At 41.1% G+C, this 13,736-nt stretch overlaps 1 protein-coding gene across 1 annotated transcript in view; it reads left to right on the forward strand.

Annotated features, from left to right (window-relative positions):
* The window catches only part of PDE3A (phosphodiesterase 3A), a 218,846-nt gene that overhangs the window by 188,194 nt on the left and 16,916 nt on the right, over nucleotides 1–13,736 (forward strand). The window contains exons 4-9 of the mRNA XM_041398886.1: nucleotides 102–256; nucleotides 3,866–3,981; nucleotides 8,117–8,336; nucleotides 10,759–10,844; nucleotides 11,304–11,473; nucleotides 12,394–12,531. Coding sequence (XP_041254820.1) covers nucleotides 102–256; nucleotides 3,866–3,981; nucleotides 8,117–8,336; nucleotides 10,759–10,844; nucleotides 11,304–11,473; nucleotides 12,394–12,531 — 885 coding nt within the window. The remainder of the gene's footprint in view (nucleotides 1–101; nucleotides 257–3,865; nucleotides 3,982–8,116; nucleotides 8,337–10,758; nucleotides 10,845–11,303; nucleotides 11,474–12,393; nucleotides 12,532–13,736) is intronic.

Raw genomic sequence — 13,736 nt, forward strand, 5'->3', positions numbered from 1 at the left:
GTGTTGTCAGACAGAATGAAGCAAAGGGAAATGGGTTCATTTGTGTGTGTGTGGAGGTTTTGTGAGCCTGTACAAACTGTGAGGACCTGGTTTCTCCGCAGCGCTTACGGAGAAGTTTGCCTCCAGGACTGCTGAGACGAGTGTCCTCAACCTGGACCACAACAACATCAGCCACAGGACTGCCCACTCTGGAGCCAGCTCCAGTGAGAAGGGACCGCAGTGCCAGCATCAAACCTCACGAATCTTCTTCATCCAGGTTACAAAAGGCCTCCTCTCACTTTTATGTTTCTCTTCGGGCACATTTCTTTGGTTCTGTGTTCAAAATGCATTCAAAAACGCTGGCTGTGAACTGTGGTAGAATTACTTCTTTGTGTTTCTCTAAATTGATTTGACAAAGAAGCAGCATTCCCATTTTTTGTCAGATTATGCCAAAATTATTCATATTATTGGGCAGAAAAATACATTTTTAAAAATCTGTTTATGCTAATGAAGTGCAGAACTGCCCAATAAAATTGGAAGAAAGGCAAGATATCTGGTTAAAGTTTTCTTGATATGCAGGGGTTGCCTATGTAGTTATTGCCTAGCCAAGAAAAACTGCAGCAATTAACGCAGCCATTTCTAATAACACACCTACTGCTGTGGTCCTGTCATTAAACCAGTTCCTAAAGCACTTCTCCACCTCCCATTCTTCTCAGGGCCTGATCCCTGAGCTGGAATCATGCAGCACATGGTCCTCCTGTGAAATGGAGAGAGAGTTGTGTCTGCTCAGCAGCTTTTAACCAGCAGCCAGCTTGTTTGGGGAACGTGCAGAGGTTGTAATAAAAGTTGTACTAGCTCCACACTGTGTCATTAGAACAGGATTTCCTCTTTCTGGCTCCGTGAATACTTTTCTGTTCTAGTCAGAGGAGCAGAGCCTTCAAAGAAGGTGTGGAGCAGGAGTGAGAACAAAGTTCAGGTCCCCTCCCTACCTAGGCAAGGGCCATCATCTTGGAGCTGGTGGATGAAGAAAGAGTGTGGAGACACTGGGGAAGGGAAGATCAGAATGAAAGCACTACGCTCAAGGGGGGAATTCAGAGCTGTGACATCAGAAGGCTCACGTGCTTTTCTGAAATTCCAAATTTGGTGCTGGTAGTGGGGAAGAAGATGGGACTTTGGAAGGCCCAACATCACCAGTGCTGGCTGTTGGACAGATTGGGGGAATGCAGCCCCAAAGGGCAGCTTTCTTCCAAGGCAGGCCTTTTTTCAGATGCCTCAATCTGTCCCGTGGATGAGGCTGTCACACAGGGTGTGGAGGTGCTCAAGGCAGCCTGCAGAGTACCCTGAAAGTCTCGTGCAAGGAAAACACGTGGTTTGCCAAAGCTCCCTTTGTGAGAAGTCCCATCTGCCTCACTAAAAGTAAATATCAGGAAGCTGTAACCAAATGCAAACGTTCTTCACTCACAGACCTGTGGTTCCTGGGGTGCCTTTGATTTATGCTGTTGATCCCACTCTCACGTAGCATGTAAGTGTCCCAAGATGGGAATCAGAGGGAGAGCAATTAAATATTATTGTTGGTCCTTTCCTGTGGTTGTTATATAACCCTGCATGAGGAGCCAGCTGAGCAGGCTATCAATTCTTCCTATGTTTAATGTCATAGCCAGTTGTGTAATTATAGCTCTGTCAAGCCTCCCAGCCTACTGTTTGCACTACTTCTTTCTCAGTAGGAGAAACAATGTGTATTCCAGAAAGGGGGGAAATGAATCCTATAAGTCTAGCTTTAAAAATATTGGCAGACCAAGAGAGATCTGCTTTCAAGGAGAATTTTGAACAGAAGAGAAAAAAATTTATCTTGGTTATCTGCCACTTCCCCTGTACCAAATTCAAGTGCTCCACTGGTCACAGAGAAAGAAACATTTCGTAAGTTGAACAGTAGGAGAGAGGCTGACACTGGAATTGCCCTGTGGCAGATTCTGTAGTTACAAAACATGCAACTTGTTCCTCACCATGTGGGACATGACTTCTGGATTTCTGTAGTGGCATATTTGCAAAAATCCCCTGTAACTGTCAGTTTGAGATTGGTAATTCTGTATTCTCCCAACCCCATGTCACTGAACTGCGTAGACATTATACTGAAAAAATAATAGAGCTCCCACATTCTTTCCCTCGAACACTTTTATATCAAGTGATTCTCCTGCAGGAACTCAAAAGAATGTGAGTCAGAGATTTTTGGTTTGGTTCATTTGGGTTATTTTACTCTACAGTGGGCCAGTCTGTTATATTCTTCACGACAATTAAAAAACAAAGCAAAATTGTAGAACAAACAATTAAAAAAAAAATCTGTATTCTTTCTTTGCCTCCCTTCATCACAGATTTTAAGAATTTGGGCCCATGAAGACAGCTAGCAATTATTTTTGTAGGTAGTACTTAACTACTCCAAAACAAGGTGTTTGCAGAGGTAACACAGCGTCGCATGCTTTTTTCTTTCAGAATGATCTTTTTTTCCTTCAAGTTTATTTTTTTCAAGCTCCGCTGGAGCTATGCTACTTTAAAAGTCTATCTCCAGCGTTGAGTGTCATCTCATCACTTTAATGTGAGGCTGTGAGGAGAAATGTGGAGCCTGAGCTCCCTGGCAGACCTGTCCAGAGAGCTCACAGCTTGATAAGAGCCAGTGCTGCATCCCTGAAAGAAGCTGACATTTGATGGGTATCTTTCAGGAAAGTGATTATAAATACAGTTTTCTTGCTGTGCAGAAGATTTTGGCCTCTTCTGCCATGCAATTACCACCCAAAGGCTAAAAGCATGAACCCATGCTGCTGCAGGGGACTGACATTTGCTCCCCACACACAAGGACACGTGCACCCAGATTCCCTCAGCACAATTCTCTTGCACTGATGGCTCCAGGGTCTGAGGGGTCTTGTGTTTGTGGGGTTCCCAGACAAAGGAAGGTGATGAGTCTGACTCCATGTTCTCAGAAGGCTAATTCATTATTTTAAGATATATACTATATTAAAGAATGCTATGCTAAACTATACTAAAGAATACAGAAAGAATACAGACAGAAGGCTAAAAAGATAATAGTGAAAACTCCTGACTCTTTCTAGAGCCCTGACACAGCTTGACAGTGATTGGCCATTGAGTTAAAACAATTCACATGAAACCAATCCCCTGTTGGATAAACAATCTCCAACCACATTCCAAAGCAGCACAACACAGGAGAAGCAAATGGGATAATATTGTTTTTCTTTTTCTCTGAGGCTTCTCAGCTTCCCAGGAGAGAAATCCTGGGCAAAGGGATTTTCCCAGAAAATGTGACTGCCACAGAGAGGGGCATTTTTTTGGGATACAGCAGGTATTTCACCTGGTTAGGGCATGAAGGGGCACAGCACTGACCACAGCCACACAGGATGCTTCCAGTCCTCATCCTGAGGAATTTCTCCAGTGCCCCGAGGGTGGTTGTGTACCTGCAGTGGCACCAGCAGCAGAGGACACTGGTTTTCCCGTTCTGCTGAGAATATAGGTCACTTCTGGCTCTTTTGAGGAGGTGTTAAAAGAGAGCATAAACTTTTAACTTACTTCAAGTCAACTTTTGAGCCTCTTCGTGCTGTCTGAACAATATAATGATGGCATCTTCGTGTAAATAAGGCAAATAGGTCTCAGCACTGAGGGAAGTCCAGCTTTGGACTGTCTGCCCTGTAAATATTTTTGCTGAAGGTGGTACTGAGTGCCTCACAAACACCACTTCAGCCAACCCATGGATGTTTCCCTCGCCAGATTTTGAGCTATCTCAGTATCACGTACTCCTTGCTGCAGCTCCTGCCTTGGTAAGATCTGCCACTGGGGCTTTTTCCCGTGTTGAATGTTGCTTGTCTGTGCTCTGCTTTGGCAGCTCTGACTCCTGGAACAGCTCCATTCTGATGACCATCACCAAGAGCAGGTCCTTCTCCACCTCCTACGCCGTGTCCTCTGCCAACCACCTGAATGCCAAAAGGCAGAGCCGCCAAGGTGAGTGGGCACAATCAGCCTGGCCTGACTGTGCCAGTCAGTCACATGGACTCTGTTTGCTTCATGGTGGAAAAAGCGTATTCTTTATTCACTTTTTATACAGTTTTACAGACCTCCTGGGTGACTCCAGTTGGTCAGGAGCTTTCTTGTCAATTATTTATTGGTTATTAACAAGTTGTTGTTCTGTATCGATTGGTCACTCAAACCCCTGGTTGTACGTGCAGGAAAAGTTGTTTGTGAGAGATAGTTTTCATTTTTCTGTCTGATGGTGTAAAAACAGTTTATACAGGTGCAAGTTGTTTTTTCACCCAGGGACAGATTGTTATGCTGACGAACTGTTCACACCAGGATTGCTTTCACATGGGAACTTGCAAAGTGCTGGCTTTGACAAGGCCAGCCACTGATTTCAGGAGAGCAGGCTTGATTTTATGAATTTTATAAAAAATCTTTATAATTTTCCTACCTTAACTGCTCCCTGTGACTAGCTGATACATCTGCTTTTGTTCTCTGTCCAACCTGCTGCTTTTGTTATTTTTCCAACAATATAATATGGTTATTTCTTTTATTTAAACCAAAAAACCCCAACACAGTTGCTTAAAGTACTATAGGTTGTAGTCATGCCCTTTGTAAATGTTTTGACTCTTTTGATTTATAGAAGTTAGGCATGACACGATGCAGCAAGTGAAATACTAAATTGTGATTTATATCTGTAATTCCCTTGGCTATAGCAGGGTGTTTTGCATAACATTTGTGGCATTAGCTGTCTGTGCATATTCCTTGAGTGAGATTTCCTTAAGCACAGCCTACATGAATCCATTTTGAGCTGGAAGCAGAAACTGATTTGTCTCATGCAAACGTATCCAAGACACAGCCTTTGTAACTCAGAGGTCTACCTCTGTATATTCACTACTGAGAATATACAGGTCATTCTTACTGATTTTTAGACATGAGAAATACTGGTTTTTTACTCAGCCTTTTGAGCCTTTTAAAAAAACATTACTCCTGAATTTCTTTGCTGAAAGAAATTAAGGTGACTTTGGAATGGATAATGAAATGTGTAATATGACAGCCATGAAGCAGCTTTAGTCCACAATAATGTGCTTCTCCTCTCTACTAAAACAATACAGCATGCTGTTTACCCTTGCTTCAGCTCATGATCCAAAATTATCACAAGACTTCCTTTTTCATACCAGCCTGCTTTTTATCCAAACATAAATACTGTTGAGATACTCAGAGATCCTGGCTACCCAGCTATCAGATAGAAATTGTTAGATGGCTGAGGCCTGACATTGGAAAAGTCAGAGAATCCCAGCTTGGAGATGAGTTTGAAGATAGGGCTGTACAATTATTTTCCATTTCTGGTGCTGTCACATCACATCACCTTTTCAAACTGAAGAGAACCACACAGAAGATCTTTTCTTGTACAAAGCTGCTTTGTTTTACCAGAGTGAAGATTAAGTAGCACTATACCATCTTGAAAGGTAACAGTCACATAGGCAAATAAATAAAATTTCACCTGGAAGATAATGCAGAGTAACAAGAATCCAGGGATTTGCTTTAGAACAAAACAAACATTTGACTTGTGACTTTCAGAGATTATCCCAGTAAACTGAGAGGGAGGGGAGTGGGTGTGTAATATCTTGTACTTGGAAAACAACAATTATCAAGCCCATCAATCAGTTTTACATTTAGCAATTTCTGCTTTCAGAAAGTATTAATAATCATCTCTGTTGTCCAAAGACAAGAGCTCCCCCATGATGGAGGAAGGTCTCCATTCCATCATGAGCAATTCCTGGGGATGCTGGTGGAGAGGAGTAGAAGTTTTGCATCAGTGCTTTATGTAGCAGATTGATATTACAACAGTTTAGACTATTTGCAATCATGTCTTTTTAGTTATGATTTGTTTTCATGTTACAGCTAAATAATTCTTTAAATTTGCACTAGTTAATACAATTTCGACTTTTATTTATTAGCTCCATTGGTAATATACAATTATTATTATTAGAAGTTGATCTAGCTAAATCTGTAAATACATAAATTTGTAAAAAGTGTCTTTAATTATGCATGAAACATTCACATTTTAAAATATTGCTAGGTCTACCTATATTGGAAAAAAACTCAAATGTTTTCATATGTAATTTTGCACCACATTTAAGTTGCTGGTTTATATCTTCAACACTGCACATTTGAAGAAGTTCTGGAAGACCTAAGTGCATGGATGTACTTAAAATTTCTTTTTGTATTTTTATTCTTCACTTATCTTGATTGTGAAAAAATCCTTGCTGTAGCAAGACACATTTTCTCTCAGTTTTGCCAGTAAATGGTTGAATGTTGGATTATTAAAAAAGGTTGGCTTTTTTCTGGTAATTTTATTCGTGGTTACCTTCCCTGGTAAATTATTTTCTTAAAAAAAAAAAACAACATAAGTACACACAACAAAAAGTATTTCAAAAGATAGGATGTCTACTAGCAGTAGAAAGCTTGCTGTGATTAGAGAAATCATTGTGAAAACTGCTGTTTAAATTCTCAGGACTTGTTTCAGATTGCTGAAAGAAGACCATATGTATTGCATCCTCTAAGAGTTATGGATATTATTTGTAACATATATCTCAAAGATAGACAATAATCCAACTCAATCCCCTGTGCAACTAACAGACTGTGAAATGTTTCTAAAGACACATTTTTGTTGGATGGAAAGCTGATATCACAATGAATTCGTAAATGTGAAACAGAGGTTTCCTGTATTTTAAAGCCACTTCCCTGTGTCCTGGCCATCTGATAACATTTTAATTGCTCTCAAGGCTGTAGTGTTCTGATCTCAAGACTGGCATTATATCCTGCTTGCAATCATTGAATTAAGACAGTAAATACATACCACATTTGCTGGAGAAATACCCTTAATCAAAACACAGATGCTGGATATCTCCAAATTACAGCACAGTAACTATCAGATTTTTTTTTTAACTCTTGGATTGTCAACAGTAAATCATGTTTTAGCCTCCTATCACAGTAAGGGAAAAAACACTGGAACTGTACATGTATATCCTGCAAGGTTAATATTTCATAAACTTAGATCAACATATTGCCTTGTTTTAAGATAATTTTTGTGTCTGGAATGCATTTAGATAGAGGGCAAAATTCAGACATAAAACCCCTCCAACCTCCTAAGGTCTTGCTGTCCTCTGACTTTGAAGATGAACGTGGTAAATTAAGTGGGGCTGAGTTCCTGCAAACCTCAGAACAGGAGGTAACTCAATTTCCATGCATTTCCTTTCAAGACAGATGAAGTTTGCTCCTCTGCACTTGGATCATTTTGTCTGAGACTAGGAATTGTGAAGTGGATTCCAAGAGAGGGCTGCACTTTGATTAAACACGGGCTGCATTTCACCTTGGCAGGTGGAATGAGGGACATTTCACCTTGGCTCAGGTGGAATGAGGGACAGAGAGAACTGCACCTTGCTGGTGTTGCACGTGTGGATGTTGGCAGTTTCTGTGCTCCAGCTCAGGTGTACACTAGCATGTGCTGCAGAAATGGTTGCAAGTCTCCCTTAGTGACCAACAGATAGAGAAAAATAAACTCAAACTGACGATCAAGGCCAGAATCTTTGAGAAATGGCCCCAGAAGCCCAGTACTTTGTATAATGTATGACTACTAAAAATTGCTCTTTTTGTTTTATTGCTAGTCTTCAAACATGTAGAAATCCAGATTTTGTGGCAATGTGTGTAAGCCTTCCTTGTCCCTGCTTTAGAATGGTGAGAGAGAAGCTGCAGATGGCTCTGGGACCTGCCTGTCTGGGGCTGTGTCTCTGTCACCAGCTCATGTTGGTACCAGCAGTCGTGCCACAAACTCCTCTTTCATTTCATGCCTGTCCACTCAGTGCATCCTGCTCACCAGGGAAAATATGCTTTGTGTTTTGAGCCAGATCTTCAGCAGGTAAAAGTGGCTGGTAGCAATGGAAGTTGGTCACTCTGTGACAGCCCTGGGCTTGGCTCAGAGTGGAGAAGGGAATTCTGTTATCTCTTTTGGTTTTGGAGACTCTGCTGGTGCATCTCAAGAAGAGTATTTCTGCACGGTGAACTAGTAAAGCATCTGCCACTTGTGTTAACTGACAAGACTCCTCTTGTCCTTGGCCAGGTATCCCACCAAATATTTCACCTCTCACCTCCCCGTGCCATTCACCGATTCAGGGGACGCCTGCCACGAGTCCTACTGGAAAAACATCTTCTGTGTCATTTCCAGAGCCTACAGACACTGACACCAAGCAGGGCCTAAAGCCACACAAAGTCTTAACTTCTACTCAGAGTGCACCTAGCCTGTCAGACCCTATTATCAGCCCCTCCATCATCTGCAGCAGGTAAGATGGTAATTTGACATGCCTTGCAATCATTTCACACTGTTTTCATGAACACGTTCTGTTGGCCCATGTACAAGCTTTTGTGATTTACTGCAGTGTTTATATTGATATTTCAGGTTTATTGTACTTCACTAAATGTGTAGATCAATGCTACAAAATACTTTTGAAGTGGGAGATTGTTGGCTATATTTATTGCTATGTTTATTGCTTTTACTCCTGTCAGGTGGACAGCCTGGTTCCTAAACAAATTCTTTGTCAATGACCTGCAGATCCCAAAGTTGGATTTTTTGGGATCTGCAGGTCATTGACAAAGAATCTGTTGGATTTCATGTTTACAACTTGTGTTTCTGGAGCCATGCCCTTGGCATGAGCAGTCACCTTTAGGTCACAGGCCAAGACTTGCACGGCAGGCACCTGATGTAGCCTAGAAACATCTGACTGCTAGGGCCAGCAGTGCCTGAAGACTCTGTGATTTTGAACCTTCACAAAAATCACTCAGGAGCCCACTCAGGAGGAGTGGGTCCTGTCTTCCTTAGGCAGAGTCAGGTTAACTACTATGGGGATTTTTTTTTTCCAGAAGTCAGCTGCAGATGAGTTTTTTTCTACTGCTAAGAGCTTCAGTAACACAGTTTAATTTTTTACTTTAAAGTACACCTTTATTAGGGAACACAGACCAGATCTGCTTTGCAAAATTAGCATTTTAGAAAGAAAGTTGTTCTGCATATCTTCTCAGAAAGGATTCAGTTGCTAAATCAAATTACTGGAGTTTGCAGTATGTGTCCAGTTCAGAACACTGGGAAACACTGGCATTCCCAAGCCTGTCCCAGTGCAGTTTCAAGGTTGCTTTACTCTCCAGATGTTGCTTTTGGCCATAGCACGAGTGGCCAGCCAGCAGACAGCATGGCTCTTATCAAGTTTGACTATCTTTGGAAATAGTTTTTAGTTTCTGCCTTCAGGCACATGACTTTGGATGTGTCTCAGTGTGCTGTGTGCAAGGCTAGGAAGTGGCTGTGAGAAAGTCAAAATTGAGACTGCAGCTTTGCTCTAGGGAGTCATCCTCGCTGGAGTTTGGAGTAGGATCCAAACAGGCTTTTGAGATGGATTTTGATAACTAAATAGAAACTGAAGTGCTTTTTAAGAGTTTTCCAAAGGAATACCAGAATTGGGATTTGGAGGGATTAATTTGAAATTAAAACTATATTACACAACAGAAATATAGCATAAAGGTGCTGCAGTCTTACTAAGCTGTGCCTTTATTATCACTGCAATAAAATTCTGTTATTTCATGAATGGCATTCATTTCTAGAAGCCTTCTATTTAAAAGAACAGTTAAAAATTGCATTAAAAACGTCAAAAAATAGTCAGTGTAAGGTTGTTGTAGGTAGTAAAGAAATTAATACCTTTTTCATCTTGTTTATCAGCCTGACTGATACAAGATTTGTTTGCTTGGCTATGCACTACAGGTATCATTGAATACAGATTAGCATTTTAATCTGGAAGTCTTTCAGGAGCTCATGATGTTTGCAGGGCACACCAAGCTCCAGGATATGTTTGGATGACCCAGCCAAAAGCTAGCTGGCACAGGAATTAAGCCATTTTTATATGTTGAACTTCAAATGGTGCAAAGGTTCTAGTACAAAATTTAACCAATCCAGGTAATTCTGTAATAGCTGATTTGTGATGACAGTTTTATATAAGATATGCCGCAAAATGCTGACTCAAACCAGAGAAAATGTTAACATGTCAGGTTGTAATTAGGGTTTAAAGGGAACTATACACGAGGAATAAAGCTTTTTAATGGAAGGAAAGAGGCAGTCATTTGAAAAGGTCATCATGTTGTGATCCCTCCCAAAATGTGTTTCTGTTCTGGAAATGATGAAGCAAACTCTGCCCTCTTGGTTCTTATGTACTTGGTATGCTGTCACTGAAGTAATGATAAAATATATTTTTCCTTCTTAAGAGGAGCATATTCAAATTTTAAGCAAGAAGAGTGAAGCCAGATAATGACTGTGTTCAAACTGAATTCTACAAGATTGTATGAGACTCTGGCACGGTTTCATAATTTTAATTTGTCTTTATAGGGCATCTGTAATATAGAACTAGGGGGTTTATTTTGTGCTGGTATACTTACAGAATAATAAAAAAAATATTTAAAGAAATCACATGGCTGAGGTTTACTGCTGAAAACACAAATTCACAAATTTAATGGTGGTGGGCAGTTAATCCAAGATCTTTCTGTATTTTTGTCCCGAGATCCAATAAAACTTTAGCACTCTCCTGTGGTTTTGTCTGGAGAACATACCCTGGACCATGACTTATGCTGTATGACATAATCTCACACTGCCAGTGGGAAATCCTTTCACACAAGACTGTCTAAGGCACGTGGTTCTTCATACTGTGTGTGTTTCTTGATGTATTTCAGCTGTGGCAGACCCTACAACCAAATAGAAGCTGGTGATGGGACACTAAATAGAAATGATGCTACTACACACACCCTGAACAGAACAGGTAATTCTTGGTCAAAAACACCTCGTTCCCTCAAATTAAGTAATTATCCACTAAAAGGGCAGATGAGCTTGTCTGCCATAAAAGGAGCACACACACAGGTGAGTCCATACAAATTGTGTTTGATGATTCCATGTCCAAATGCTCCTTCCCTTTTCATATGTGCAGCACGTACAAAATGCTTATGAAGTTAAAATATAAAGGATATACTGTTCCTCTCAATTTATTTAAATAATGGTCCTCAATTTTTTTTTCTCTCTCTTGATTCCCTGCTGCCATTTTTTACACTCTGCAGGGCGTATCTTCAGTGCCCTCGGACAGATTGTCTGGCATCGGCGCCAGCCAAGCAGCACATATGTAATATGAGTCAGAGCTCCTGTTGCTGCTACTCAGAAGGTCACAGGCTGGCTTCCATGAAACCCTTGCTGTTCACACCACAAGCTCTGTGATTTGTGTTTGCAGATGATCCTGCTCAAGCCACTTCTGACTACGAGACCAACAACAGCGACAGCAGCGACATCGTGCAGAACGATGACGACACGGATTGCTCCAAGGAGCAGCCACGGAAGGGATCTGGCTGTAGGTCCTACACACCTGAGACCATCATCCTGCATCCCTTGACTCCACCTGAGGTAGCTCCTCTGAGTTCCCCCAGCACAACAGAATGAGTGTATGCTGATGCTGAGGGGGAAAAAAAAACAAAACTAAAACCAAACTAACCAAAAACCCAGAGCCCCACAGAAAAAATGTGGTCTAAGGGTGCTGCAAGGTATTACTGTCTTTAACCACAAATATTGCAGTGTGATGAATGAGTGGTGATTGTCTCACAGCATTCAGATATGAGCTTGGTTGAGATGCAGAGGGAAAGCTTTGTTCAGTTAGGTTTTCCACAGTCTGTTGTGCAACTGAATTAATAATCTGCAGTTGGCAGGAGCTCTTGAAAAATTTATTGTAATCTGCTGGAGTTGGACATGCTGAGAGAAGGCATTTTGCTTGAAATGTTCTGGCATGTACTCATCTCCAGTTTTAAGTAAAATGAAATTCCAGGGAGTATACTGGGGGAAATGTAAAAGGAGGGGCACAACCCAACTTTTATTTGCAGACCTTGAAAAATAGATAGGTTTCATTTTAAGGACTACAAATCTTTGCTTGAACTGAGCTCTGTTAGCCATGTTAGAGTCTAATGAATGGGTCCTGATGCAGAAGCAGAAGCTGGGAGCTTTTCTCTCTGTACCACAGTGAGTTTCACAATGAAGGCAGCCTCCCTTGGAAATGAATGAATGATTCCCATGAGAGAATGAGTGAGTCTCAGTGCTAAGTGCAGACACTGCTGTTGCATAAACAGAATTTCCTATCCATTCAAGTGAAACACATTACAAAGGAGAGTGAGTAGCTGCAGGGCTGCAAGAAATGAGGGCATCTGCACTGAGCTGAGTGAAGTACCACTGGCTTACACATGATGCTAATGTGACTTTAGCTTTTAAGAGCACCAATTTTTGCTTGAGATGCTTCACTGATCTAACAACCCTTCTTATTCTGATTTGTGGCACAGGACAAGCCTGTACTGGCTCCTGAGCCCCTGGTTATGGACAACTTGGATCCCCTGATGGAGCAGCTAAATAGTTGGAACTTCCCAATCTTTGATTTGGTGGAAAAAATTGGGAAGAAATGTGGTCGGATTCTCAGTCAGGTGAGAGGTGCACCTTGTCTGCAGGGTCTAAATGTTGACAGATTTAGACAGAGACATGTTCAAAGGCATTGTCCTTACAAGCTGATGGTCCAATGAACTGTGATCCCTGACACCTAATTCAAAGCTGACAGTATGAACTCTGCCTCATTACATTCCTTACTTTTGAATGTCTTCATTTTTAAATTTAAAAATGTGAAAGATTAAAATCATGCAGCTATTTTGCTTTCTGCTCTTTGCTTTTCTGAATATTCTCTTGAGATGCTTTCAGCCCTTACTGAGTTCTTTGGGAAAGGATTTCTCATGGGGTTTAGCATGGGAGGACTAAACAGTAAATATATTCAGTGGATGCAAGATACACACAGTTTTGGTCCTCTTTTATACTGAAGATTTCAGTATAAGATCCCAGAAATAAAAGGTTTCAGATTTCAGGCTGGACAAGAAAGCAAGGTGTGAGGAAGTGGGGGTAGAAAGAATTCTTGCTATGTTCCCTCATTTTTAAAGAATCAGAACTTTGAGAGAAAATTCATATAATATTACACAGGGAAGATTTGCTATGAGCTGGGAGAGCTTTCTAGTCTTTCTTTCAGCTCTCAGGTTTTTATTCCTTCCTGTGGGTTTAATTCAGTTACTGACACAGCCTGTGTCTAGCCAGCACGATTAGTGTCACCTCCCAAAATCACTTTCTACTCTGCTCTGCCCCTTTTCCTGGCACACTGACAAATTAGTCCTTTTTTTCTTATAGAAATATCGAAGATTATTAAACAGGAAAAGCAAGTCATTATTTTTATTATTATTAGGGTTGAAAGGGAAAAAAAGCCCCAGAGAATCAGACTGAACGAGGATCACTTTACAAGGTATTATGTAGTGATGAGTGCTGGAAAGAAGAGATAAAGTTAATTGGTACAATGTGGTACAATTATCACCCCCCCAGAAACACAGAGGTCAGTGTGTCAGGCAGATTTCAGTGTAACAAGCTCCAGAGAATGCTGGATCAAATCACAGTCCCTTGGTGGTTACCTGTTATTCAGCTAGATTCAATTGCTGGTCAACAAGGAGAACCGTGGCATGAATTCAGATTTATTCTGTGGTCTGCCTTTTTGTGTTCTGCAGCTTGGCAAGCAACATTTGAGTTTGAGCAGCCTGCCAAGTCCCTGGGTTCACTTAGAGAAATAGGCAAACTGTGGATATTGGATATATTTATGGGA

The sequence above is a fragment of the Onychostruthus taczanowskii genome, unplaced genomic scaffold (assembly GCF_017590055.1).
Source record: "Onychostruthus taczanowskii isolate IOZ18803 unplaced genomic scaffold, ASM1759005v1 scaffold15, whole genome shotgun sequence".
Taxonomy (NCBI): Eukaryota; Metazoa; Chordata; class Aves; order Passeriformes; family Passeridae; genus Onychostruthus; species Onychostruthus taczanowskii.